Source organism: Hippoglossus stenolepis, chromosome 14 (genome assembly GCF_022539355.2).
Source record: "Hippoglossus stenolepis isolate QCI-W04-F060 chromosome 14, HSTE1.2, whole genome shotgun sequence".
Lineage (NCBI taxonomy): Eukaryota > Metazoa > Chordata > Actinopteri > Pleuronectiformes > Pleuronectidae > Hippoglossus > Hippoglossus stenolepis.
This window is the reverse complement of record NC_061496.1, coordinates 5,847,537-5,873,203: the sequence shown is the minus strand read 5'-3', so window position 1 is coordinate 5,873,203 and position 25,667 is coordinate 5,847,537. Positions and strand designations below refer to the sequence as shown.

At 43.0% G+C, this 25,667-nt stretch overlaps 1 protein-coding gene across 1 annotated transcript in view; it reads right to left on the bottom strand.

Annotated features, from left to right (window-relative positions):
- Positions 1-24,971, bottom strand: part of LOC118120799 (collagen alpha-1(XXIV) chain) — an 80,362-nt gene extending 55,391 nt beyond the window's left edge. The window contains exons 1-5 of the mRNA XM_035176104.2: positions 24,159-24,971; positions 13,676-13,746; positions 8,248-9,608; positions 4,809-4,862; positions 2,081-2,134 (exon numbers count right to left, since the gene is read on the bottom strand). Coding sequence (XP_035031995.2) covers positions 2,081-2,134; positions 4,809-4,862; positions 8,248-9,608; positions 13,676-13,746; positions 24,159-24,211 — 1,593 coding nt within the window. The 5' untranslated portion in view covers positions 24,212-24,971. The remainder of the gene's footprint in view (positions 1-2,080; positions 2,135-4,808; positions 4,863-8,247; positions 9,609-13,675; positions 13,747-24,158) is intronic.
- Positions 24,972-25,667: the final 696 nt, after the last annotated feature.

Here is a 25,667-nt window from a genome sequence, read left to right as displayed (position 1 = left end):
TTTCCAAACAAAGACTGTATATAAAGATGGACGACGCATCTCCACTTCGTAGGCAAGAAGCCAAAATGTCCTGGATACAAACGTCACACTTGGAACCGGACTATGCACAGTAGCGATCAGGGGACGGAGCCACGGTAGCAAGGTCCCAGTGATACATGCGCTTGCTTGACCAATCATGAGACAGTCTCAGCTGTCAATCATGATGTCTCACCCCACATCAAATAACTAATTAAAATCAAACTTACTGGAAACATGAACACGTGAACATACACCAGTGTGATAAGAGCTAACTAAAATGACAGAAACCATATCAAATCTACTAACATGGAGAAGGTGAGGTGTATGACCTGCACAGCAACCAGCCACCGGGTGGCGGTAGAGACACTTTGGCTTCACTTTTGCGGTGAAGCCATGTCGTCCATCTTTATCTGCAGTCTCTGGTTCCATAGCTGATGCATGAACACAATTACCTGACATATGCAAGGACTTTAAACACAGATTAAAGCAACATTTAAAAGGCAAGAAATCTCAGAAAAAAGATTAAACTTTTTATGTGTCTTTTCTTTAGTTTATATAATATATTAGTGTAGTTTATACTAATTTCAGTTCCTTTCTTTATGAATACTGCAGCTTCCGACATACTATAGCTCTACCTGCCCCAAATAGTTATTATCTCCTTGGATCTTCAGTATCATGTTTCCATAGTTTTGACTGACAGCCAGTGAGCCATACAGGATTCGGGGGGGGGGGGTAAGTAAATGTTCTATGACTGCTTAAAACCAGGGTTTCTTTCTGTTTGAAAGAGAACGTCAACATTGCATGAAGCACATTGAAAAGCTCCTTTCAGTCCTGCGAGTACATTGTCACAACATTTCTGCCTGTGCGTAGAACACATGTCAGCTCAGCTCAGCGTGTGGGACCAGAGCATGTTCCTCTGTGTTTGTCCTGGTAACCAAACACATTTCAACTCAAGATATTTTTCCAAATTGAGACAAAGAGTCTCTCGATCTCTTTTCCACCTCCACAAAGGGGTTTGGGGCGTTTGAATGACTCACTCGATTCACTACGGCATTGCATACACTTTTTTTTATGCATGTGTACACACAAATGTGGGCGTACGGGCTAAAGGAACACACAACTCTGTATTTCATAACAACCCCATCACAGCCCCGTGGCTAAATGTGCACAGCACGGCATGGTCAGAGGTGACAGGGAACAAACTCATCTATCTCCCTGTGCAGTTCCCCTCATGAAGCAGGAAAACAGAACATTCTTTGCTGTGTGTGTGTGTGTGTGTGTGTGTGTGTGTGTGTGTGTGTGTGTGTGTGTGTGTGTGTGTGTGTGTGTGTGTGTGTGGGGGTGAAGAGAACATAATTCATGACAAGCACCTTCATAACTTTGACTCATCTTTAGCTATGTACGAGCAAGAAGTGAACCACAATCCACATTCACATCAAAAGACATGAGAAAGTAGAAGATTTGTTCCGTGTTCCTGTTCCTTCACTGACTGCACTTTAAATGCAGCCAGTCTGTGGGAACCAGCAGGCACCACAGTCACCACAGACATCTGCATGCAGCTGCCCACATCCTCGCCTAGTGGTACCCATGTATCCCTCACATCTGGTCCAATGAAGGCTCTTATCAAACTTTTAAAAATACTCTCTTTTTTCCTCTTTATAGGAAGTTAATGATCCCCTGTGGTAACTATGTACCAGGCTAAGAGATTTGTGATATGCAAACAACCCCTCATGTGTCCTCCGGTCTCTCGTGACCACTGTGACAAGACAGTGGGTCATTACCATCCTACATATGTCCTGTCAGAGCTAATCCCACTTGTTGAGATTAGTTCTTTGAGGAACAACACGTCTCTGCTAAAAAAAAATGTATTTGACATTTAATATGGGAATTCACTTCCATGAACACAAGCTACAAGGTCAAATGGTTGTAATGAAAGAGCGTGGGAGCAGAATATGGCATTGACATGATTGATTGGTGGTGGCTCTGGTTCAGATGGAACTCAACTGTCTGACCGTGTCTAACAGCTGTTCATGTCTTCCTACGCTGAGAGAGGGCCACTCACCTTGGGCCCAGGGGGTCCAGGCTCTCCTGCATTTCCATGTGGACCGGCAGGACCCTGAAGAGAGGGAGAACACAACATTTCATTAATGTGTATTGTTGACGACAGAAGATCAGTATTCAGGATGAGTTTCTGGCAGCCATGTGAACCAAAGGGAGATAACAATAAACAAACTCCTTATTTTCTACGTGCTATGTGAATAAATCTGACTAGAAAAGCGCATTTACACGTCTTCCTATAAACACATGTGCACATGTATATGTGTGTATACATTTATACCATAAACACGCCACATTCCTACACATTCACAAGTGAAAAGTCAAAACTGCCACGGCAGCTTTCTCCAAGTATCAAGCACCAATCACCACCTTCAGAGTGAGGTTAGTCTGTTTCCATAACAACTGCCCACAGCGAAGGGCACAGCCTTAAAGTCTGATAACGTTGATAATCAGGGTAATAAGTCTGCTGCTCTGTGCTGAGACAGCAGAGACGAAACCACAGTATCACATACAGCTTCCACCACATAATGACTCCTCCCTCTGGCTCCACTTTATGAGTTAACCTATGGGCTTAAGAGTTTGTTCTGTATCAGTCATGGGCTTTCTAAATCTTTACTAGGAGACTTTACTGTCTGCCACCTCTCTGTCTTCCAGTCTGCCCATTGAGTTCTCTATTAAAACACAGCAACAGATCAGGACACTTTCAGAGTTAAAACACAGTCTGTCCACCAGGAGCGTTTCACGGGACATTGGGGGCTCCAGGCTAAAGGGAACTAGGAACTCTTCAAACAAAGTGTACACAAACATATACTGTGCAGCCACATAAATATACAAGTGCAAAACCCCACCATCCATCCCAGACATATCGAAACACAAATTTTTGGGACTCTCACAAAATAGTCATTGTTGTTGATAAACATAATTAGCCATTCTTAGGGGCCCCCTTTCAGCTCGGGGGCCCCAGGCAATTGCTTGCTTTGCCTATGCGGCTTGCAACACCCAAGGATGCAACAATACAAGAATGCTAACACAACGCCGCGGGATCCATGGTAATAATGAAATGGTCGTCCATCAAAATAAAGTTGAACTTGGCTCCAGTTGTGCAGCAAGAGAACACAACGCGTTTCTATCAAGATGCTGCTGCCACCAAATAAGAACGATATATTCCTGGTAGAGTTCTCTGATGTTAGGGCCTTACTCCTACTTTTTACCTCGTCATCAGAAAACATAAGATAATTGCTGCCATTATAGCATTTTTTCAGACTTGTAAAGTCTTGTCTATGAGTTTTACACATTTTGCAGTGATTCATCATTCATTGTCTCATTATAGAATAAAACAACATGTCAGCTACACAAAAAACAAACAGTATAGACAAAAAAACAACAATGACTCAAAACCATTTCCAACATTAATGAGTAATGATTTGTCTACAGATAAATAAAGCTTTTAAATGGACCAAAGCTTCTGCAAAGACTAAGAGTGAACTATCTATACATGTCCCCTCGAACACATACCACATTCATTTAGTAAAATGTGCCTTGTTCCGTTTTAAACGTGCCTCCGGGGCCTGTGGTATGATCGCAGCATTGCATCATGACAGCTTGGCAGCTGCATTCAGCGCAGTGAGGAGATCAGAGCGGAAACTCGGCCCGTGCTGCCAACGCTGGAGCCGGTTGCAGCTGGTTGCAGCTGGTTGCACCTGGAGCTGTTTGGAAACTGCCTTGATGCTCTGGAGGTGTTGACAACCAAACAAGGTGCCCTGCATCCTCAAAGAGAACTGTCTCAGTGTCATGCACTTTTACAGAGCTCAGCTTTTTTCCTGACTTTGATTACGCTCACCACAAACTATCAGCCAATCAATACTGACAAAATTCTTCATGTGCTCTGATGGCCCACACAGAGAGGCTTCTATTTCAGAAAGTTATATCTGAACAACTGTCTTCTCTTTTCCTTTCGTGACTTTCCATTAGGGAATCGTATGTTTTCATAATGAAGACGTCCACAATCTCATTTTCCAGATTGTGACATTAAACAACAACACAAATCCAGACAACATTCACAAACCAGTTTAATTCCTGCCTGTGATGATTGGCTAGAAACACTTGTCACCATCATGACGTCTCTTTCATGAGTGACGCATTTGGAAAACAATTCAACGAGAGCTAGAACCATGGTTGAAGAGCTGGTGACAAAAAAGGACTCAACGTCAGTCGGGCTGAATCAGTCAGAGACCCGTCACTCAAATGAGACTTTCACAAGTCGATCCTTTCAATTTAAAACACAATCAACACATGTGCACTTTCCCACAAGTTGAAGATATACTTGTGTTGGTGGGTGACATTGTGTGTGACTGTGCAAAACTCAAACTCGTATTTTCTAAAGCTACAGTTTACACATGTCCTCAAACGCCTCACATGAAGAGTATCAGTGCAGTAACAACAAGAGCTTAGGCTGAATTTTGTATTGTAATTATTTTGTAATACTGGTAATTTCTAATAGGTCACATGCTTCTAAATACATTGTACAATTTGCACACATCTATTGTTTTTATATATCTCTCTGTATTATCTGGGATCAGTCTACCAATTAAAATTCTCGGTACGTATACATAGAACTCAACTGTTTTCTACTGCAGAGAGAAAAAAACACATTTTAATTGTATCCCAAGATAAGATACACTGAAATTATACAATACTTTACACTTTACTTTTCTTAGCACATGGTTACTCACCCGAGAACCTCTTTGTCCCTGAGGACCAGGTAAACCAGGAGGACCAGGAGGACCCTGAGCCAGAGACAGAGTGGACAGAGGCAGAACAAATGGATTGTTATTGTGAGAGAAGAGGGAAAGAAAGGACAGACACAGTTTGTCAATAGTGAACAATAACACGCTGCCACTTCCCAGAACTCTGTATTGATAAGTGATCCATTGATGTCAGAGCTTTGAAGTTCAGAGAAAGTAAACCAAGTGATTTCTTTGATGTTTGATCAGATAAACTCACATGGAGACAGACAGAATCCATGAGTGGAAACTAATCCTGATTTGAGAGTAATTAAAACTCCACAGTTTAAAAACCTGAATGCTCTTTTAGTAAAGCTCTGGGCAGAAGATGATGCAAACATCACCAAGTTTTTGGGATTGACCTAGTTCTTGAAAAAGCATAGCATGAAACATATGAAGCAACTGCATGTCTTGTTCTGGAGGATGCAAAATATCATATGTAAAAGAAAATTCATGCAAAATAGCTGACTGTGCATTTGTGGTTTTGTAAAACTGTGATTGTATAGAAGGGACAATTACAAAAAATATCCACTTCTCTCACCCTGAATACTGTCATACAATACAGAACGCATAACAATGATAAAAGTCTTACATGTGGCTTTTAAGAGATTGATTAACAACCCAAAAATGATTAAAAAGAATGATCTATTTTAGCTGTAACCCGAATAAGACAGATCCACATTATCTCACTTAGGAACCAAGCCGGGCTGAAGGTGTACTTGTGGTACTGCGTTCTTGTTTTCACATTTCAAATATCCATCTTCACAAGTAAACACGGCTTTCTGGGATGAAGTTTGTGTACTTTCTGTTTCACCAATAACAAATACTGCTGATTGATTTTAAATAGTAAATAGAAGACTTTATCATACAGGCATTTGAACATGAATCTGAATATATGACAGAACTCTGTTGTTTCTAAAGTTCAGCTGAGGAGTCAGAGAGAAAACCCCCCCTCTGGTCAAAGGAAGCTGTTGATTCTTTCTCGCAGCTTTTCCTGCTATTCCCCACAGTCACGTCATCCAACAGAGATAAATATTATCTCTCGATAAAAAAGGTAGAGACATCATAAGACATTTAAATGTTCACTATTCTGAACTGTTGCTATAGCCTGAGCCTATAACGAGGTGCTACGGAGCATCTTTGTCCCCTGTCAGAGCCGTGGACGGGCACAGCGGGACACATGAATAAAGACACAGCTGTTTGTTCCTCTGGACTCCCACACACAGACACATGGAAACTGTGAGCACAACACCGCCTTCGCCACAACAACAGGGGCCATAGACACCGAGGCACTTGAGGAGCAAAGTGATAATTCACAAACTTCAACTGTGCTACTGAGACAAGGATCAAATCTCTTCCCCCGTGGAGTAAATTCAAGAAGTCAATCGAAGGGAGGAATGACTCATCCTCCGAACTTGAGCTGAATCTTAACACCCCCATTGTTGTTACCCCCACATGTCGTCAATAAATGGGCCTAATAACAAACTGTGTAACCGAGGGAACATTATGGACGTGATAAATGTGTGAATTACCCGAAACCACTAACCCGAATCCTGTGAAGCATTTTTATAATCACTAATAATAAAACCAGATCCAAATAGGTCTTGTTTCCAAGATTGCTTTTAGAAACACGAGCAACACATCAATATAATACGTTTTTTAACAACTACGGTCACTGCAGCTGTGTTAAAGAACAATCAGTCCAATATATTCTGAGACTCATTAGCTATAATGACATTAAATAAAGTTTTATTATCAATATGACAATAAACTGCGCTCTTTTCTATTTCTACTCTAAGATTCATCAAGTCCCAGTGAGTAGACCTATGACAAATACTTGGATTTATGTCACCTCGTATAAAATGATCCAAATGGATTCAACATGGTGCATTAAAAGCTAAAAAGTCACATCACCATTAAACAATTTAGTCTCATAATTATAACCTTTAACTTGAAGAAGGATTTCAGTAATCAGACGTCTGGATCTTAACTTAACCCTTAAGAAATACTTATTTCCAATGGGAAAAAATCTTATTCAGTGTTTTCACCAGTTTTGATCACAATGTCAGTTTATTTTGGAGCATATCAGACCTCTGTGGATAATTTGTCTCTGAGTAACCGCCCCCCCCAAGAACACTGAAGGAATCCTTACTGGACCGGACCAAATCAGGCAAACAGCCCACAAACTCTCCCGACGCCCTTTATCCAAAAAACTCTGAGAAACACTCAGTATTTCTACATACTTTTAATCACCTGGTGTGTTTTTAGAGAGGAGAAGATCTCTGAGGATAATGTGGCTCTCGGTAGAACCCCCCCCGAACAATGACCACTGAGGGACTCACATCCTAAAAGCAACTAGCACCTAGAAGTAAGCTGAGTTAACTTTAGCAACAGCTTGGCTAACAGCCCTCAGTCGCCTCTGAGCGCCTGTGTCTGCCAAACAGTGTCAGAGGAACTGATTTTTAACTTAAGTGCGTTATTCAGTGCTGCTCCCTAATTTATTCACCAGGTCCATTTGTTTTGGAGCAGAGGAAACCTCTGTGGATGATCTGACTCTTGGAAAAAAAAACTCCTGGACAATGGACGCCCCCAACACACACAGAGCTGGCTACTGTTTTCACCCAGCTGGCCATTTCATGCACTAGTGGAAACCCCAGAAAGAGACACTGACCTTCAGCCAACCCAGAATTCAAAAAATGCAAACATACTGTTTTATTCATATTTTTTACCAAGTTGAGAGCCACTGGAAAAGTGATCATGCTCATAACACTGCAGTAAGTTGTATTCAGGCCCTGAGATGAGACGGTAAATTGCAACCTCTCAGTCCCACCTACAGGCCTGCAGGCGTTTTATATCTCAGGTAGCTGCACTATGGAAACAGGTAGGTTAGTAAAAACATATTACATCACGACTCCACAATTTAAACAGATTAGATAAAGAGCCCTGACGCATCTCACTCGTGGAAACATAAGCAATACCTTCTACATCTGAGCGGTAGAAGTGTGTTCAGGGGAAAGTTTCCCTGACAGCCAGAATTATATAATACTTCTTCTTTCTCCAGGATATACCTTCAACCTTCAGGTGAGTTTTCCTCGCTAACATGAGAGCAAAACCTGTCTGGCAGTATTTCAGTGAAGGGGACGACATGTTATTATAGCGACTTGTTGATACATGAAAAAAGAACAGTGCTTGGACATGATAACACCGATAAATCACGGCACTGCCCTGCCAAACTATTTTTTCCATATACTGTACCCATGTAGGAAAGCCACATTTACATATCATTAAACTGGTGTGGCCATAAAATAGCTCTGATTGCCACGCGACCAACATTTTATGTGAAAAATGTTCCATAAACATCAGAGCATTCATGAATTCAGTCACTTACCGGAGGACCTGGCTCTCCTTTGGGGCCGGGGAAACCGTCTTCGTAGTCGTAGAAGAAATCCGGTTCCTCATATCCATAATCGTACCCTTCCATGTCGACATCATCGTAGCTGCCATCCGGATCATGCTGTTCTGAGGTGTCCACCTGATTCTCCCTGTACAAAGTGGTACCGTTGACTCTCACACGAGTCCCTTGGGGCAGATGGGTTTGTTCGGAGCCAAAGCCAGAGTCCCGGGAGCTGATGATGGAGTTGTTCCTGAGTCCTTCCTTCACTCGACTTAGCCTGACATGAGGGGTCAGACCTGGGTTGGCATCCGGAGTCGGCAGGCTCTCTTCCTCTGTGCTGTTCTCAGAGGAATCGTTATCCCCTTGGGGCGTACTCCCTTTTATCAAAACGTTTTCCGTTGTGCTGTAGACAAGATCCAGAGCTGCTTGCGCCCTCAGGGTTGCTAAGGTAGGACTTTCCGGCTGAAGCAAGGATGCGGTGGAGTGAGCAAGGGGATCCAATGCAGAAATGTGGCTCTGGTCCCCCAGACTAGGTTGTGCTGATGGGCTCAGAGCCGAGTTCTGTGTGACCAGAGTACCAGGGGACAGTTTGACAGCTGCTGTGATTTTGGTGGGGGTCTGATCAGTAGCTGCTACTCCAACAAGGGAGTTTGTCAAAGCAAGAGAAGGGGGTTCATTTGCCTCAGTAGCCAAACCAGGATTTGGCAAAGGCAATCGGTAAGTGTCGGCCAGTCGGCACTGTTTTTTAAGGTAGCTGCAGTAGTGCGCAGCAGCCTGGGCTGAGGGATAGATATCTAGTTGGCAGACTCGACCGTTGAACGTCGCTGATTTAGAGTTCATCCTCCCCAGAGTGAAGAGACCCCCAGAGTCCCCGAGCGACTGAGATCTCCCCAGGGTTTGCTCCTGCTGATGCACCGCTCCACAATCTGCGTAGAAGGACACCGAGCGAGGACGAACGCCGACAGCGAAAGGATGCTGGCGCCCATCCTGCCAGTTGTAGTTGAAGTAGATGGAGGCCTTCTCTGCAGTGTAGACCACCACCCTGCGCGGCAGCAGCTGGATGCCAAAACGCAGCCTGTCCCTGCCATCTTTAACAGTAAAAATAAAAGCATTGTTCGCTCGCCAGGAGCTTAGACTAACCACAACAGAAAACTCCTCACCAATCTCTGGTGGGAACAGACTTTCTGCCGGAGCCTCATAGAAGGAGCTTGAGTCGAGCAATACTCCATATCCAGAAACAGGAAGAGTTAAGTGTGAGGGAACAGTGGTGTAAGAAGTCGAAGGTGAGCTTTCCCTCTCGTAGGGATCGTCTGTGGTTGGATCCGTGAGCCCCAATCGATAGAGGATATCCACTCCTGAGGAACAGAGGAGACACTGGTAAGGTTGACATGCAGAAACTGGATCATTAAGCAGGCAGGCAGACGATAAACAAAAACTCTCCTGGTCTAATATTACGATTCCTTGCTAGATAAAGAGACAAAAACTTGTAAGTATATTAATCTTTACTGGAATAAGATATAAGGCAGTCTTAATGCATTTCATGTAAACTTGAGATGGGTAGTTTGGAGAGGACAACAATTCCACAGACTTTATTTGAAGAATAACGAAGAGGATTAAGTCAGCTACACCAGTCACATACCATGTAGCGGTGAAGTACCCAGTTCAAGTCCTACTGGGGAACTTTGGCTCATAACTTATCTTGCTTCCTATTTCCTGTCACTTCCACTTCCATTCAACTTTTGTTATAACTGGAGGAACCTGCCTGTTGTATTTAAAATTTTCTTGTGAACCACTCATCCAATCAACTTGAGACTTGGCAGGTGTATCGCTGAGGACACAAGGAAGTGCAGTGTCGACTGAGGTTTTTTGGATGAGTGGTTCTTGAGTAAGCTTCAGACATTTTCATTCTGTGTAAGGGATGAAACAATTTTAAACTGATCCTGAATCAGAACTTACAAGTGGATTTTACTGTTTGTTTCTGTAAAGGGTAATTTTGCCAAGTTTAACAAATCCTGGAAACAAAACAGGACAATCTGCAGAAGCACTATGTTAGAAAACTGAATCAAGAATCTGTTGATGCTGTTCTCAGTGTTGACTGGTGGTTTAAGAAACCTCATCCTCGGCTGCTAATTTGAATTCAAATAGATTTCAGCTGTTACAGTAGACCAGTCTCCTGATGACGCTGGTGACCCCTCCCAGTTTTCTACTTGGAGTCAGTACCAGTAGGGCACCTGGGGCCCAGATGGGTAGACGGGACTGGAGAAGGACGGGGCTGAACTTGGATTCAGGAAACCTGTCCACGCAGCCTTTTAGCATCAATCTGCCACCAGAGATTCATGAGAGCAGCTTCTCTCCAAACGGTCCTGTCATTCTTTACCCGATGCCCACGGGGAATTCTTTAGAGAATTTATGCCGTGTGTTCGAGAGTGTGTGAGAGAAGGAGAGGGACACATTGTGAGTGAGCGAGTGAGTGTGTGTGTGTGTGTGTATGTGTGTGTGTGTGTGTGTGTGTGTGTGTGTGTGTGTGTGTGTGTGTGTGTGTGTGTGTGTGTGCACCCCTCTACATGTGTGTAGGGGTGGTTGGAGGTATTTTCATGACTAATCCAGAAACATTGTGTTTCTTTGAAGCAACTGCTCTCTGTATTCAAGGAGGTTGATTTTACTGTTATTAAGTTTAGCCTCTATTTTATTTTATTACCCAGATTTACCTAGTTTTTCTAGATTCTTTTTTCTTTTTTAACAACCTTTAGGAATGCAGACATGAAAAAATACCAGACATCACAGCTGGGACATACTTCTGTTGAGTTGCACGTGTACAACCTTTTGACCTTTCACCTTGATCTGGGATCGAATCAAACTGCCAGTAAATAGATGAATGTCAACAGAAGAGAAGTCTCAATAAACTACAGTGTGGGGACTTTGTATAAGGAAGGTGTGTATAAAAACTGCAGAAGCAAGTATTTAAAGAATCCTATTAGTCACATAAAAGTTATATCTTACTTTCTGGTAAGGTTGCAGGTTCTGTGCATACTAATAACCTTCCTGTTACCTAATGTGTGATGTGATGAATCAGCTGCTTCTGTAATAGATGTATTTTTATTTTAGTCTTTGCAGGAAGGACGGGATGAAAAGGAGAAATAGAGCCACAGACAGACAGATGTCGGAAATATGAATAACAGGAACACAATATTCTTAGATGTGGTTTCACAGGGATTTTAGACGTTCAACCCAAGAAGGAAGACTCATCTCTCTGCAGCCTGATTCAAGCACGCACTGATATGTCTTTGACATTCTTTGCCCCGGGTAATGTCAGCCCAGATTCCAATTAACCTGTCTCATATGTGAAGACAAGCTGCTCCAGCACTCAGTGTGCATCCCTCCTCCTCTCGTTATGATGGATTGATCCTGCCTGGAATGGGCTCATCAGCTACAGGTACACGTTTACCTCCTCTGTCCAGGGAGCTACAGACAATGCACATACATGTGGAGATGTGAACAGGTATGTAAGAATTCATCATGAGGTCAACCTGACACTAGTGTGCCTGCGTGATGTGGTATTTCTGGCAGTAGACTATTAATGTGCCAATCAAACAACAATGCAGCCGCTCAGCGAATCCTCAAAGGTGCGAAACATTGGTTCAAAACTTAATGAAGTTTTCTAAAGATCGTTTTGACAGCATTTTTTCCTGCTGAACACAGGCAAGTTCTTTCAAGGAGGTTGCATCCGGAGGGATACGTGGAATTATCATCCATCAGATGGCTACAAAGAAACTAAAGTGTACCGACGTGTGACGCCCCTTTGGGATTGACTGGTACTACTCTGTGTCTCAGGTTCTCTCTGGGCTCCTCTACCCAGCCCCCCCCCACACACACATCCTGGTCTGGTTATGTTCCCTTCATTTAAATTTTATGTTTTGACTTGCACCTGCGCCCACATCCTTCACGGATACACACATCACACAACTGATGTTCCTGATTATCACATCCCATGCAGAGGGTGGCTGCAGCTCTGGAGGTGAGGCGTGGGTTGTCTACCGTACCGGGAATGTCGGTGGTTTGATCCCCCGGCTCCTCCAGTCTATATATCTCTATGCAATGAGAAGTTTGTGGGAATGGGTAAATGTAAATCGTAATGAAAAGCAATTTGAGTGGACCTTAGGTCTGGAAGTGCTATATAAATGCAATTCTCTATGAGTCGTTATGTTTGCAGTGTCTGCTTTTTGTTGTGCACACCTGAGCCAGGTCATAACAAACAGGGGTTTGTCCATTTGGTGCCTGGTGTTGATGGTGGATGCCGATTTGGTGATGTTGTCGACCATCATGTTGGTTTTGGATGTGTGCCCATCAGAGGAGCTCTTGTTTGAAGAGATACGCCGGATGTTTGTTTTTTCTCTTTTCTCTGATAGTTTGGATCAGTGTCTGTATCAGTAGTGAGGGCTTCTTTGAAGCTGTGGACATTTCGTATCGCACCTTACAACAGCAACAAGCAAACTGAGTGAAACCAAAGGATGTGAGGGGCTACAGAGAAAAAATAATCTCTCTGCTTATTATCAACCCAACTTCTTTCTCTCTCATCCTCAACCCCTCTCATCCCTCTCGGAGAATCACCTCATCCCTTATACCAAACAAGCCAAGCACTGGTATTTCCACTTCTTCTTTCTCCGATTAATTGGTGTGCTTTCCCAGAGTGACCTTCCTAACATGTACTTCAAACTATGTTTACATGTGGCATATTTCTGATGAAGCAGAGATGAGAGGTGGGAAAGGAGAGAAGCGGCCGAGGCTGAGAGGCTATTTTGGCTGTTTCTACACGCAGGCTGATGCAAGAGCTCGAGAGCGTGAGCAGACATGTTGAGGGAGAAGGTTTGAAATGAGAATAAAAGCAAAGAAAACGAGCTCCTGTTCAAACCCTGTTGGATAAAATATAGAGCAATACAAATTCAGCTTTGAGTTGTTGTCTATGTGTTTTTAATATTTGGATCTTATCCAGCAGAATGTTTTCCCCCAAAAGGTAAATGTTTCACTGTGAAGAAATGCACTAATTAAACTTTTTCTATCTCGCTTCTGAAATATCTGCATCTATATTGACTATGAATCTGAAACCAGTTTGTTTTTCCTGAAATTTGAAATCTTTAAAAGTATAAGCCACCAGTCATGAACCATTATTCATTCAAGTGGAGTCACACAAGTCAGAAGTCACCACCAGTTCAGCTATTTCCTGGCTGAAGTTAAAACCAAACAAAAAAAAGGGATCAACTGGATCCATTAAACTGTAGATATGGTGAGAATCTCAATTATCAGAGAGGTTAGCTCACTAGTATCACAGACAAAAACAATATATAGAGAAAGGCCTTTATATAAAAAGGTCCAGGTAGTACTGGTAGTACAATGTTAACTTGTGCTTGAGGGTTCTGTCTCGTACCTTGAGATAGATAGTGTCCGTCTCCAGAGAGCACTGCTGAGCATACTGACAGGAGCAGGAGAAAGTTCCACCTGGAGGAGCAGAGACACACAAATTAACAACACATCACTGAGTTTCAAAAGCAAACCAACTGAAATATAAAAAATGTAGGCAAGGCGATCACTGATCAAGATGAGTAATTCTGACAGGGACAGGTTGCCGGTCACAGGAATCATATAGATATTAACATAGATATTGACGCATATGACTCATAAGGTTTAAGTCACTCAGTGCGTTGCAGCCTGGGACAAAAAGCAGACACATAACTCCCTGAGGAAAAACATGAGGAACAGGACAACTGTACACACAGAGGACCTGGGCTAGGAATTCCTCTACGCTCCTTCATGCTGTGAGGCAACACACAGAATCCCTTTTTATTATAGAGATGCATTTTATGTGATTGTGACTGTATAATATGAGACTGTTAAAGAGGAGACTACACACTGAGTATGCTGACTGCGATGAGACAGTCACAGGCAAAGTGAGCCAACACTGGAGTCGAATACTAAAACAGCTCAACAGAAAAAACACTTGTCTCTCGCTGAGGTTTTTGTCTCAGTCACATGTGAAATATGGTGGAGGAAGTGGTAAGTCTGAGGAAAACACTGATGACTGCAACTATTGGCTCTTTCCGTTGTGAAGTCTGGCCTTCATCCTGCTGACAGGAGGAGAAGGAGTCTGATCCTGAAATCATCAATTTACAGTAGAGGGCGCAGATCTATTTGAAAAACAGCCTCCAGGTGATGATACATAGGTATAGTGTGAGACAGATGTTAGCTGAAAGTTGAAAATAGTTCCTGTAACTTGGCAGAAACAGGAGATTTGTTTACAGCATTAATGAACGACCACTTGAGAGAAAAAACGGACACTAGCAGGAACTAATGGGGAAAACGCAGCTTTACTGAAAACCATTAGTGTTTCATTTGTTCAACTTAAGTGCGAAGCTTAACTATTGAATCATAGCTTTGTTTACACAATAAACTTATCGGACCATTAGCGTCAAAGTGGAGACACATCTCACTGCTGCCAGAGGTTTATCTTAGCGTCTGTAATTGTGAAATAAAAACACAGAAGCCTGTTGCATAAAAGGTTTACAGCCTTTTTTCTCAAGTCAAAATAGTACAAGTAACTACTTTTCTTTTTTTGTTTCTTTCAAAATAAAAGCATATCCATAGTGGAGCGGCATTGAGTTTAACTCAGGTGTAGCTCTGTAAAGTAGCTGCTACACTGATATGAAATGTATCTGTGAAATGCAAATCTTTTTTTTATGGAAAGCAATGTACTTGAATTGATTATCACCAACTCGTATACTTGGTCACGATCTAAACAATATATAAACAACGTATATAAACAACAAAATACCTGTAGTGGTACATCTACAAATTCATTGAAGCGATCAAGAGATTGACAAAAGAAAAGAAGAGGAAGAAAAAGAAAGATGGAATTATTTAAAGTCAAAACAGCAACATGGATTCAGCCTTCAAATGGAACATGTGGTTACGACATGTGAATTCACGAGAACCCGGCTGCTAAGGAACAGCAACACGGATGCTAATATTAACACAAGTGACATTGTCTGGCAACAATTGATCACGCTGGCAGGCATGTGACGTAATGCAGAATGTGCAAAGACAAAGTAACAGCAGGGACACGTTAATTACAAAGATCTGGTTAACGACTCATTTGAAAGGCTTGGAGAATTAATTGCCCTTCACGACTTGAAAAGAATTGAATATTAAAAAAGCCAGACAGGACACGTTCTCTCCCTCCACATCTCAGCCGAGGCTTTTCCCCTTTTTGCTGGCATAACTCTGAACATCATCAAACCGCTATTAAGCGAATGTGACTTTGAGAGAGAATCACATAATTGTCTGGAAACGATCAAACACGACACAAGTGTTCCCTGCATGAGAACGACGAGTGGGTGAAACTTCTCAGAAATGTAGCAATGAGGCCAAACGGCTCAATTTTGGTTTCATCAGACCAAAGAATCTGGTTTCTCACAGTCTGGGAGTCCTTTGGGTGCTTTTCAGAAACGGGCACTGGGAGAAGCCTCGGTCTGGTCACTAGACCCAGAGCGGCGGAGAGCGGCAGTGGTGGTTGTTGTCGTTGTTTTGAAGTGTCTCTCGTTTCCATACGAGATCTCAGCCAGACTTACCACCACCGGCTTGGTGGAAACCTCTGCTACCAAGGCCTTTCTCCTCTCAAACTTAAATGCAGCAGTTACCATCCCCACATCTGAGCCTCGACACAATCCTGGTTTTCAGCTCTGCAGACTCTCCACTGCTTTGGTTGTTGATCTGATACACAAAGTCGGCCGTGAGACCTTATTTATCTTTTTTTAAATCACTGAATTTACCACAAGTAGAAACAAATAAAGATGTAGAAACCTGAACTGAATTTCAAGTGTCATAGCAACATCTGTTTTTTCCTTTTTAATATTCACTCCCATCCATCATCTGTAGAGATTATCCTTTGAGGGTCACAGGGTCAGCTGGAGCCAATCCCAGCTGACGTCGGGTACACCCTGGACAAGCCTCCAGTTTATCATCGGGCCAACAACATACAGAGTCTCAAATTAAACCCAATCTACATGTCTCTGAACTGTGGGGGGGACCTGGAGAAAACTCATGCACATACAGGGAGAAAATGCAAACTCCACAAAGAAAGAGCCCAGGATGTGAAGTGGGAACCTTGTTGTTGCGCAGACAAAATAAAAGAATAATCTCTTGCAGCCCTTGTGCATTCAGCACTTTGAACCTTGCCTACCTGCCTCTGCCTCCTCCACTCTGAGCTTGACATCAGTAGTCACAACTTGTAAATACTCAACCTTGGAGCCGCTTTAAAGACAAACTGATTCCTGTGTTTACGAATTCATTCAACTTTGACATTTATTATCGGAAAATGCCACGAAAAGTCATGCAGAGCCAAGTTTTGTGTCATGTTTCATTGTAACCAGATGATGGATTTAGTCTCAAAGGCATAGTTGGTTAATAAAAAGTTAATGTTGTTCAGCAAAGCTTTGACCACAAAGAAGCAGAATCAGCCCCAGCGATGATTCAAAGACAGAAATTGTCTCGTCTGCTTTTTAAAGATTTATTCTTACAAGTTGAAAAGCACAATTAATTCTCACAGAGTTGAGCTTATTTATTAACAGGATATAATGACGTGTTTTTATGTTCTGAAAAACCTCAACACTTTGTACTGTGGAGATGATGACAGTGATCTAGATACAAAATATTGCATCTCTAATGCTGTGATGCACGATCCATGCCTCATACTGATGGTTTTAAAAACGTCATCATGCCAAAAACATGTATATTAAAGTATAAACATTATATTCCACTAAGTCTGACAACTTCTTTTATTTATTTCAAACTCTATCACTAATTGACCTGTGTGGTGAACTCTGACCCTAACTGACCCCACCTCTAGGGGGCACTGCCCACCACGTAGCTGCAGCAGGTGCTGCATCGAGTCCAGAGGAGAAATTAAACATAACACTGAAGTTATTCAAGTTGTCACATTTTCATATTATTTATGCTCTGTGTCCACCCACTCCTCTTTTTTATCAGTAGAATTAATAAAACGTGACATTATTTTACTGGTATTCATTCTCTAATTGTTGAAAAAGTGTCAGTTTGAATAATACTCATACTGACATAAGGTAATATAATAAAACAGTAGTAGTAGTAGTTGTTTTTATAGATGATGAGATAGATGTATATAATTGGAATATCTCATATATTCAATATAATATACAGTGTGTATGTACGTATATGTATATGAGTTATGTTACAAGAGATAGATGCTAATAAAACAATATCAATAACTATCACAATTTAACTTTCGTCAAAAGCAATAAAACAAAAGTCTGCTGACACAAGTTGAAGTGGATTCTGGGAACTGCTGTGGTGATTTTAAACACTGACACTGAACAGTGGTGTTCGTTCAACGTCTTACAAACATCTCTCCTCCCAGATTAAGCCGGCAAAGAGGCTACCGGTGTTTGTGTGGCCCTGCTTTTTTGGCGGAGGCAGCCCTTAAAAAAAAAATATGGCCTTGCAGACTTGAGCAAAAGAAAGAGATAAAAATAGAGAGGAAGAGAAACAGAGAAGTAAAAACAATAACTAATGAAAGCTGCAGAAAAAACAAAAAATCCAGAGTGTAAGCATGATGAGCTGTCACCTGCTCCCCATCGAGAAACTGGTGCGACATTCCACAGCCGGGAACTCAGACATATCCCCAGAGCAGGAAAAAGCTCAAACTAGGGGCGGGGTGGGGGGTGTGTGGGTGTGTGTGGGGGGGGGGGGGGGGTGTTATATACATGAATACAATCATTCATCTTTGGCGAGAGGATAAAAAATGACATTTATAAATCCAGTGAGTAGCTGGTTGCGCTTAAGAGTTGGCCGGGTTTGAAAGTAGACCAATGAAAAGGAGATAAAACTAAATATAACACCGAACATTCCCCCGTTGCAGAGTCGAGTGGGGCCATCTGATGCTGATTCAAGCAGATCCTTTTTTTCTCCTTTCGCCCGTCTGTCACGCATTCTCCCTGTTCGGGCTATTTAAGGCGTCCCCGAGGCTCAGGTCTCTGCTGCAGCACACCCACAGTGATGTAAGAGCAAGTGGTGGGAAAGTTTTTTCCATCAACCTTAACGCTACCCTTCGCCATCCATCCGTTCTAAGTGATGGTCTCTGAATACATCCTCACTTTTTTAGATGTTTTCAAGCTTTTTGTCCAGCATCAAGGGAAGGAAGGAAGGAAGTGAAGGAAATGAGGGAAGGCTGCGTGGTGTCCATCACGGCCTGCGGATGATTAAATTGGGAGGTGAATCCCTGACTAAGTGACAGCACACGATGCTTCCCAGTCCTGGCAGTTAATGGAAAAGGCTGCTGAAGGCGAGACAAAGCTCCCCAAACACTGCTGTGTTGACTAAGGGAAATACCACTATGTGGGGAGGGGGTGTCATGTCAGGACTATAAATAATCACAACTTAAAAAACGGCCCCCTCTGCAATGAATCATTCCAGCACTAACAGGTCTTGCATTTTATATCCCCAGAAAATTAGCTTGGATCCCCAACAATGGCTCATTCAACGGAGGCAAAGGGCTTAATTTGGTTTGGCAAAGAGGAGCAAACCCACTTGAGTTCTGTTTACAGTGCTCATAAGGAACGGAAACAATTTCCTTCCGTTCATCGCTGACGTCGGCCTCGTTTTTGTGAGCGGCGACGTTCCACGTGTCCATGGAAGCAATTATCCAATCCAAAGGAAGCAGACACAGCTGTTAATCTGCTCACATGTCTCTGAAGTGTTTCACTTATTGAAGGAGGAAGGAATGAAATCACAGTTAATCTGAGTTTGGTTTTCGTTGAGAGTCGAAGGAAGCTTCTCTTTACTTTCCTGAAAAGGTTCAAGGACACTTCTTAAACCATCCCAACGGCAGTTTGTAGGAAGTACTCAAACCTTTTACTTAAGTAAAAGTACAAATGAATAGACAAAAATGTACTCAAGTAAAAGTAAAAACACAACATTAACTTTTCTACCCAAGTAAAAGAAGGTAAGTAGTTCTAAAGCAGAGGTGGAATGTAACAAAGTACATTTACTTCATTACTTTTTTTAATGAATATGTACTTTACTTCATGTGTCAGCAAATATCTGTATTTTCTGCTCCTAGTAATCAATTACAAGAGTGGAACTGGTCCATTGATCCAATCAGAGCAGCCAGGTTACATTAGAGTAGAGAAGAAGAAACTAAAATGGATTCTGAAGAGACCAATTAGATCAGGTAGTAGACTACACTCTGCAAATACTTTTACTCAAGTAGAAAAGTTAATGTGGTACTTTGAATTTTACTTTAGTACATTTTTGTCCTTTATTCGTACTTTAATATAAGTAAATGTTTAAGTCCTTCCTCCACCACTGGGTAAAAGTCCCCAAAAGTAAGTCTACTCAAGTAAAGTACAGATACATAAGAAATGTACTTCAGTAAACAAACGGCTTGTTGTTCCTTCCCTCTGCTGCCTGAGGGGATTCACTTCTACTAAACCTGTCAGGTTCTCACCCCGACCCTCGTCTTCAGAGCATCACCACGGTGCAGCAGTCGTCTGCAGAGCTGCTCCACATAGAGTTATCTCTCAGAAAATTGAGGTTTATAGAGCTTGACCTTGGAGCATGTACCTCACCTCCACTGTTTTATGCCCCTGTGGCAGAAACGTGGCTCAGCTGAGCCCAAGTTTTAAATAGGGTGGAATTCAAAACAGAGGGAAGACCCCGACGGAGCTGACACAGCGCTCAGAGGAGCTGTAACACAAATCTATTTGTATCAGAGGGTTAGAGATAAAAATCTGCAGAATTAGATCCATCATATATACAGTAGCTATGTCATCCCTACCCTGCATCACACACACAGACACACACACACACTGTTCACAAGCTACAGGTGGATTTCTGGGAAAACAGTTGTGAATTGTTGTGAATCATCAGGTGTTCCATCCCTGCATGCTTCGCTTCTCATTCTCAAACACAACATTCCTGGACAGGGAACAAGTAACTGATCCGCCGCCAATATCTGCTCCCACTGGCTGCGTTTCAGCTTTAGCACCTGTATCCTGATGGTAATGACTAAATGATTGAAAGTGGGCTTGTATTCTTCTCATGTCCAAATGGCCGGCAGCAAAGAAATCAGCGTATCGACCATTTCCAAGTTTCAATTGGTTGCTCTATAGCTCTGCATTAGCCAAGACTTAAATTATGTTGCATTTCCACACTACCCCCGAGTGACCGTTGAATTAAAAATATGAATCAACATATGATATTAACAGAGTCTGTATGTCCGAGTGCTTAGTCTCTGACAAAGAGCCGAGCGTGGTTGTTGTTTGTCGGCTCTCACAGATCAGCGATCTGGAGTCAAGAGGTCACGGCAGAGCAGAGCAAAGATTGACTCAGTCTACAGGACAGCAAGCAGACAAAGGGCTGTGAGTAAACTTCCAGCGGGCTTTATTAGTTTGCCCTTTTCCTGTCGCGGGTGGACCTGCAGATGTTAGGAGGGTTAAATACACTCACTCAGACAGACAGGCCTGAAAACCCTACGGCCGCTGGTGTGGAGCGAGGTGGACAGGCTGTGATCCCAGCATGCAACATCTCTCAGGGGAGAAAGCTGTGTGTCTCTATGACAGTTCTTCACAACCAGGTTGTTGCCAATGTCACCGCTATGATCTTTAAAAGGCCAGTTCACACAACGTCCCATAAGTGGAGCTTAGTTGAACCCCAGACAGTTTTATTATGTTTTGGCAGCTGTAGAAGAACGTGCCTTATGAAATGTTCACATTGAGATCTGTGGAGCATTATCCTGATTAACTATGTTTCTAGAAAGACACTTTATGAGTTTATGAGTTTTGTCATGTTTGGGCACCGAAAATCCAAATTCCGTTCACATCCCTAATCCCCTAATAAAGAGATAGCACATCCATCAGCATAAAGAGATAAAATAAAGCATGACTGGCTGCATGTGGTGTTTCTTTTATTTGGTTGAACTAAAGTCTCACAATATATCAACCAAATAAGTTCGATCCGTCCCATCACTTGGTCTAGTTTGACTTTTACAAGATTTCTCTCAAAGCGTGAGGAATTACCAAGAGTTTCTTTTAGCTGGATTTTCAACTAGAATGAAAACAAAGAGGAAGACAAAGGCTGGGGGCCATGTTTAAGTAATTACAGTAATTAAGTCCGCTGGTGGTGTCACAGTGAGCCACAGTATCTGCACTGCATCTGTCTACAAGAGTTACAGAGTACTGACATGTTACATAGGGGGGAAAATATTTGCAGATTGTTTGGTGGTCTAGTCGAAGGGGAAATGTGTGTTTTGGTGTCCTCACATTGAGTATCATCAGTCTCAGTGGTGTGTGTGCAGTAAGTGTTCCGCCATGACCATCGGTGTACTCAGGGGTTATGACAGCTACACTTCTCAATGGCTGTCAGGAGGTCGATTGCGTCGAAGTGGCGCGACAGGATTGTCCCATTTCCAAAGCTGACGAATGCGTCCTTATATCCCCGAGCATCGAAGGCTCACACCTATCCCAGGATTCAGTGATGAACAGTTTTTCAAAGAAATACAATGGTCCACATGTTAAAAAACCAAGGGGCGTTAAAACTTTCTCGTTGTATCCGACTGCAGCTCCGTTGCTAGGTTATAAAAAGGCGGCACTAATGTCTATAAACAGATTCTGTTCATGTGAATGTGGGAGATCTGTAGGTGAGGGACAAGATGTTGGGGGAGGAAGCCTTCTGGTTTCTGTTTCTACTTAAACCAATCAGGTTTGAGGAGGCTCTGGTTGCCTGCAGGTAAACAGTCTATGCATCGGCTATTGGCTCAATGATTTATATGCAGTCATGTGCTGCAAACTGTCAATGCAGATCAGCCAAAACGTCACCTGGACCTAAAGCACCAACAGAAAGTATGGCTGTTTGTGTTTTGAGTGGACGAACGTTCACCTTATGTGATGAAAGAAACAAGTCCGACTCTAAACTGTGTCTTTGCCCCAGATCTCTGCTGTCTACACCGCAAGCCCCAAAATATTGGCCATTTCCCCCAGAGGCTATTTTGTCCTCAGACGAGAGCTGATGGGCTCAGAGATCGGGGACAAACTGGTGACGCAAATCAGGGAAACCTTCCGTGGACTGTCTCACAAAGACCGTGAAGACCGAACCGAAATGAGATATTCTGCAGAGGATTTCCCTGATTTGAATTTCCCTGATTTTTCCATTTCAGTTCGGCCTTCATGGTCTACGCAGTCCACGAAGTAGGTGGGCTGCGTAGACCATTAAGCTTACTTGGAAGGAGATGGCCCCTAAACTGAAAACGCAGCTACTGGGACTGTTTAAAACAACAGGGAACCCACATATTCCCAACTTCAGCGTCATCGCACCGACTACAACAATCAATAAAGCAAAGCTCCCGACCACTGCACAGAGAATGAATCAGGCATGTACAAAGACCGCTGGTGTACGACAGATGTGAGGCAGCTGCAGACCTTCCTTGAACTTTCTTTTGATACTCACTGCTGTTCTGAGATATGAATCATTTCATTAGTGGTCGTATTAGTCATCCACCTTTTAATGGGCCCATGGCTCCAGACAACAGAGATTTTCCCACATCTACTTCCTCAAGAACGCATCACTCTAATATGCGGTATTGAGAATACAGTCAAATGTACAGTGTACACAGCTCAACCGCTGCCAGCCATGGAGCAGCAATGCCTGCAACAGTGGGGGATTGTCTGCAGCTCAGGAGCCAGTCAACCACTGATGCACACACACTGACTCTCAGTGAATTCAAGGGGAGGCCACACTTGTTCTCAGTCAACTCACTTCCACCATGAGGCTCTGATTTTCACTCATAAGGACACACACAAAAAAAAATATGGAGCCCTCAGGATTTTTAGGTTCCACTTTGTTTTCTGCGCTGAGCAAACACTGTCAGCGAGAGAACAACAGGACGCTTTGTGAGATCGGCTCTTTTTTTCAGGTCGCGTCTGGAGGGGATTCATAATAGAGCACAGACGACTTGAACTCGGCTCTGATAGCATAAAATAAATTCCCCCCCCCCTGTTAAGTGGCCTCCGGAGGCGTGCACGTATCTCTGCAGCTCCACAGACCCAGCTGAATGTAGCAGGACAACAAAACCTGCATGTTGGACGTCAACAATACACACTTCCATGAGGAATGTTCAGCTTTAAAGGCTCTAAATAGATTTTCTTTGGTCCATTTAAAGTCAAAACACTTGTGATCCTGAGTCACTGAGCATTTCATCACAATGCTTTACCAGAATGATTAATCCCTGACATGCTGAATAAGCATTATTGCTCCCAAGACATCCTGATTCACCCTCCTCCGCCATGCTCCAGTGTTTATTCCCCGGCTTATCATGGCTATGCGAGTGAAGAACAAATGAAGGGAAGGGGGTTCAGCGGTCGGCCATATGGTTTTCAGATTATAATGTCGGAGATCCCAGGCTGCATGTTCACAAGGCGAGTTCAAAGCCAAGGGGGACTGGATACATGATGAACCAGCAAGTATACAGGAGAAGTTCAATTACATCCAGCCAATCAGATGAAAAGCACAGTTATCAAAGGGGGGAACGGTGAAGCAGTGAGGACATGCACAGTTGCACATTAAGCAGGAATTTAAAAAGTCAATAAAAACAAACTGGAAACAATCATGAAAAAGCAAAATAATAAAAGTGGTTCCCAATGATTTTACTTTTCATTGTAAGTCAAGTTTCAGTGGCAAGAGCTTGTATCTGCAGGGTCTATGTTTAGTCAAGTGGCGCCCCTGGCAGGGAAAGAGCCACAGACCCCAGAACAGAAATAAACCCTCCAGTTGCCATGTTCAATGAAACTGCCTCCAAAAACATGCATGCACCATGAAACCGCACTTACGTTGCAGCCGCGGAAACGTGTCCACTCCTTGTCCGTTGAGCTCCTAAATGCATTTGTATGCATTTGTCCAGGCAGCAGAGATCTGGGTGAAAACAGAATCACACGCACGAGGATGCCTGTTCATGGGCTAAGCCTGTTGGTGGTGGAAGCCAGAGGAGGCGTAAAGTGGACGGAGGAGAAGTGCCACCTCAGAATTTCCTCATCGTACAGCAGCAAGTCCTGAGGAGAGCTCTCTCTCTCTCTCTCTCTCTCTCTCTCTCTCTCTCTCTCTCTCTCTCTCTCTCTCTCTCTCTCTCTCTCTCTCTCTCTCTCTCTCTCTCTCTCTCTCTCACACACACACACACTCCTTCAAACCCTCTCTCAGATCATTTACGCACTAAGACGCGCGGTGATCCAAACGTGGAGACGCGCGACGGTTACGCACGGTGGTGGAAAAAAATTTTAAAAAAAGTTTGAACAGTTAGTTTGTTTTTGTATGTCTGCTGAGTTAACTCGACTCGGAGAAGCAGCGCTGCTCTCAGACTGCGGTCTCCAACTCGACTGCACATCCAGCCCTGCGCGTCTTTACCTCCAGGCGGTGGTTCCTGCTATGTGCCTAAACTTGCACTGATGCAAAAAGGGAACCGTCTTCACCCCAACACAACTCCAGCTGGAGGTGTTGGATTTCACCAGCCACTCGTGACATCACGGGTAGAGTTAAGGCTTGTGTTCACCGATGCCCTTTGTCTGCTTTGACTCGTGGAATTAGACCAAAGCTGGTATAATGCCTGTGTTTGCTCAGCATGTTGCGTTCACTGTCACAGACACACACACACACATGCACACACACATGCACTGCACAGTTAGACTGAAATAATATCAGAGAGGGATAGAAGAGATCAGCTGGCTCAGACTCATGGTGTTTGCTGACAAGAAAATGTGCCAGGTGCTGCAGCTGTTGCTCTGGCGTCCTGGCAGGAGAATCTGGTCTTCATCATATGGAGACTTGTATTCAGGACATTTTATATTTTGGTCCTAAAAATATTCTAGATATTCTGCTGGACGCTCTTTGTGCACAACTATCCATAAAATGCACCCGTGTCCAAGACAGGATTATGGCATCAGGGGCTGAAGACCCCACTGAGGATTTGATCAGAGTGAGAGTCGGACTCTCTAAGCATCTTTAAACCTCCTTCTCCTTCTGGAAGGTTTTACGAATGTTTGATTTGCATTTATTTCTACGGTTTTTATTTGTTATATTTCATTTTTACTGCTTTATATCTCTCATGTGGCCAATGTCCTTTTAGTCCACTGTCTTTAAATTGTTCAGAAAAGTGCATTATAATAATTCATATTATTAATTCTTGCTTTATTGAATGGCAACCTGTGATCCTTCATGTTTCCAGTTGTTAAAAATTCTGTTACTCATCATATAATACTGTAATGCTATTATTACTGTAATTGGGGGATTTATCAATGATGCTTTTATTTGATCCAAACTTGGGCCTCCACAGGGAACATGTGGAACAT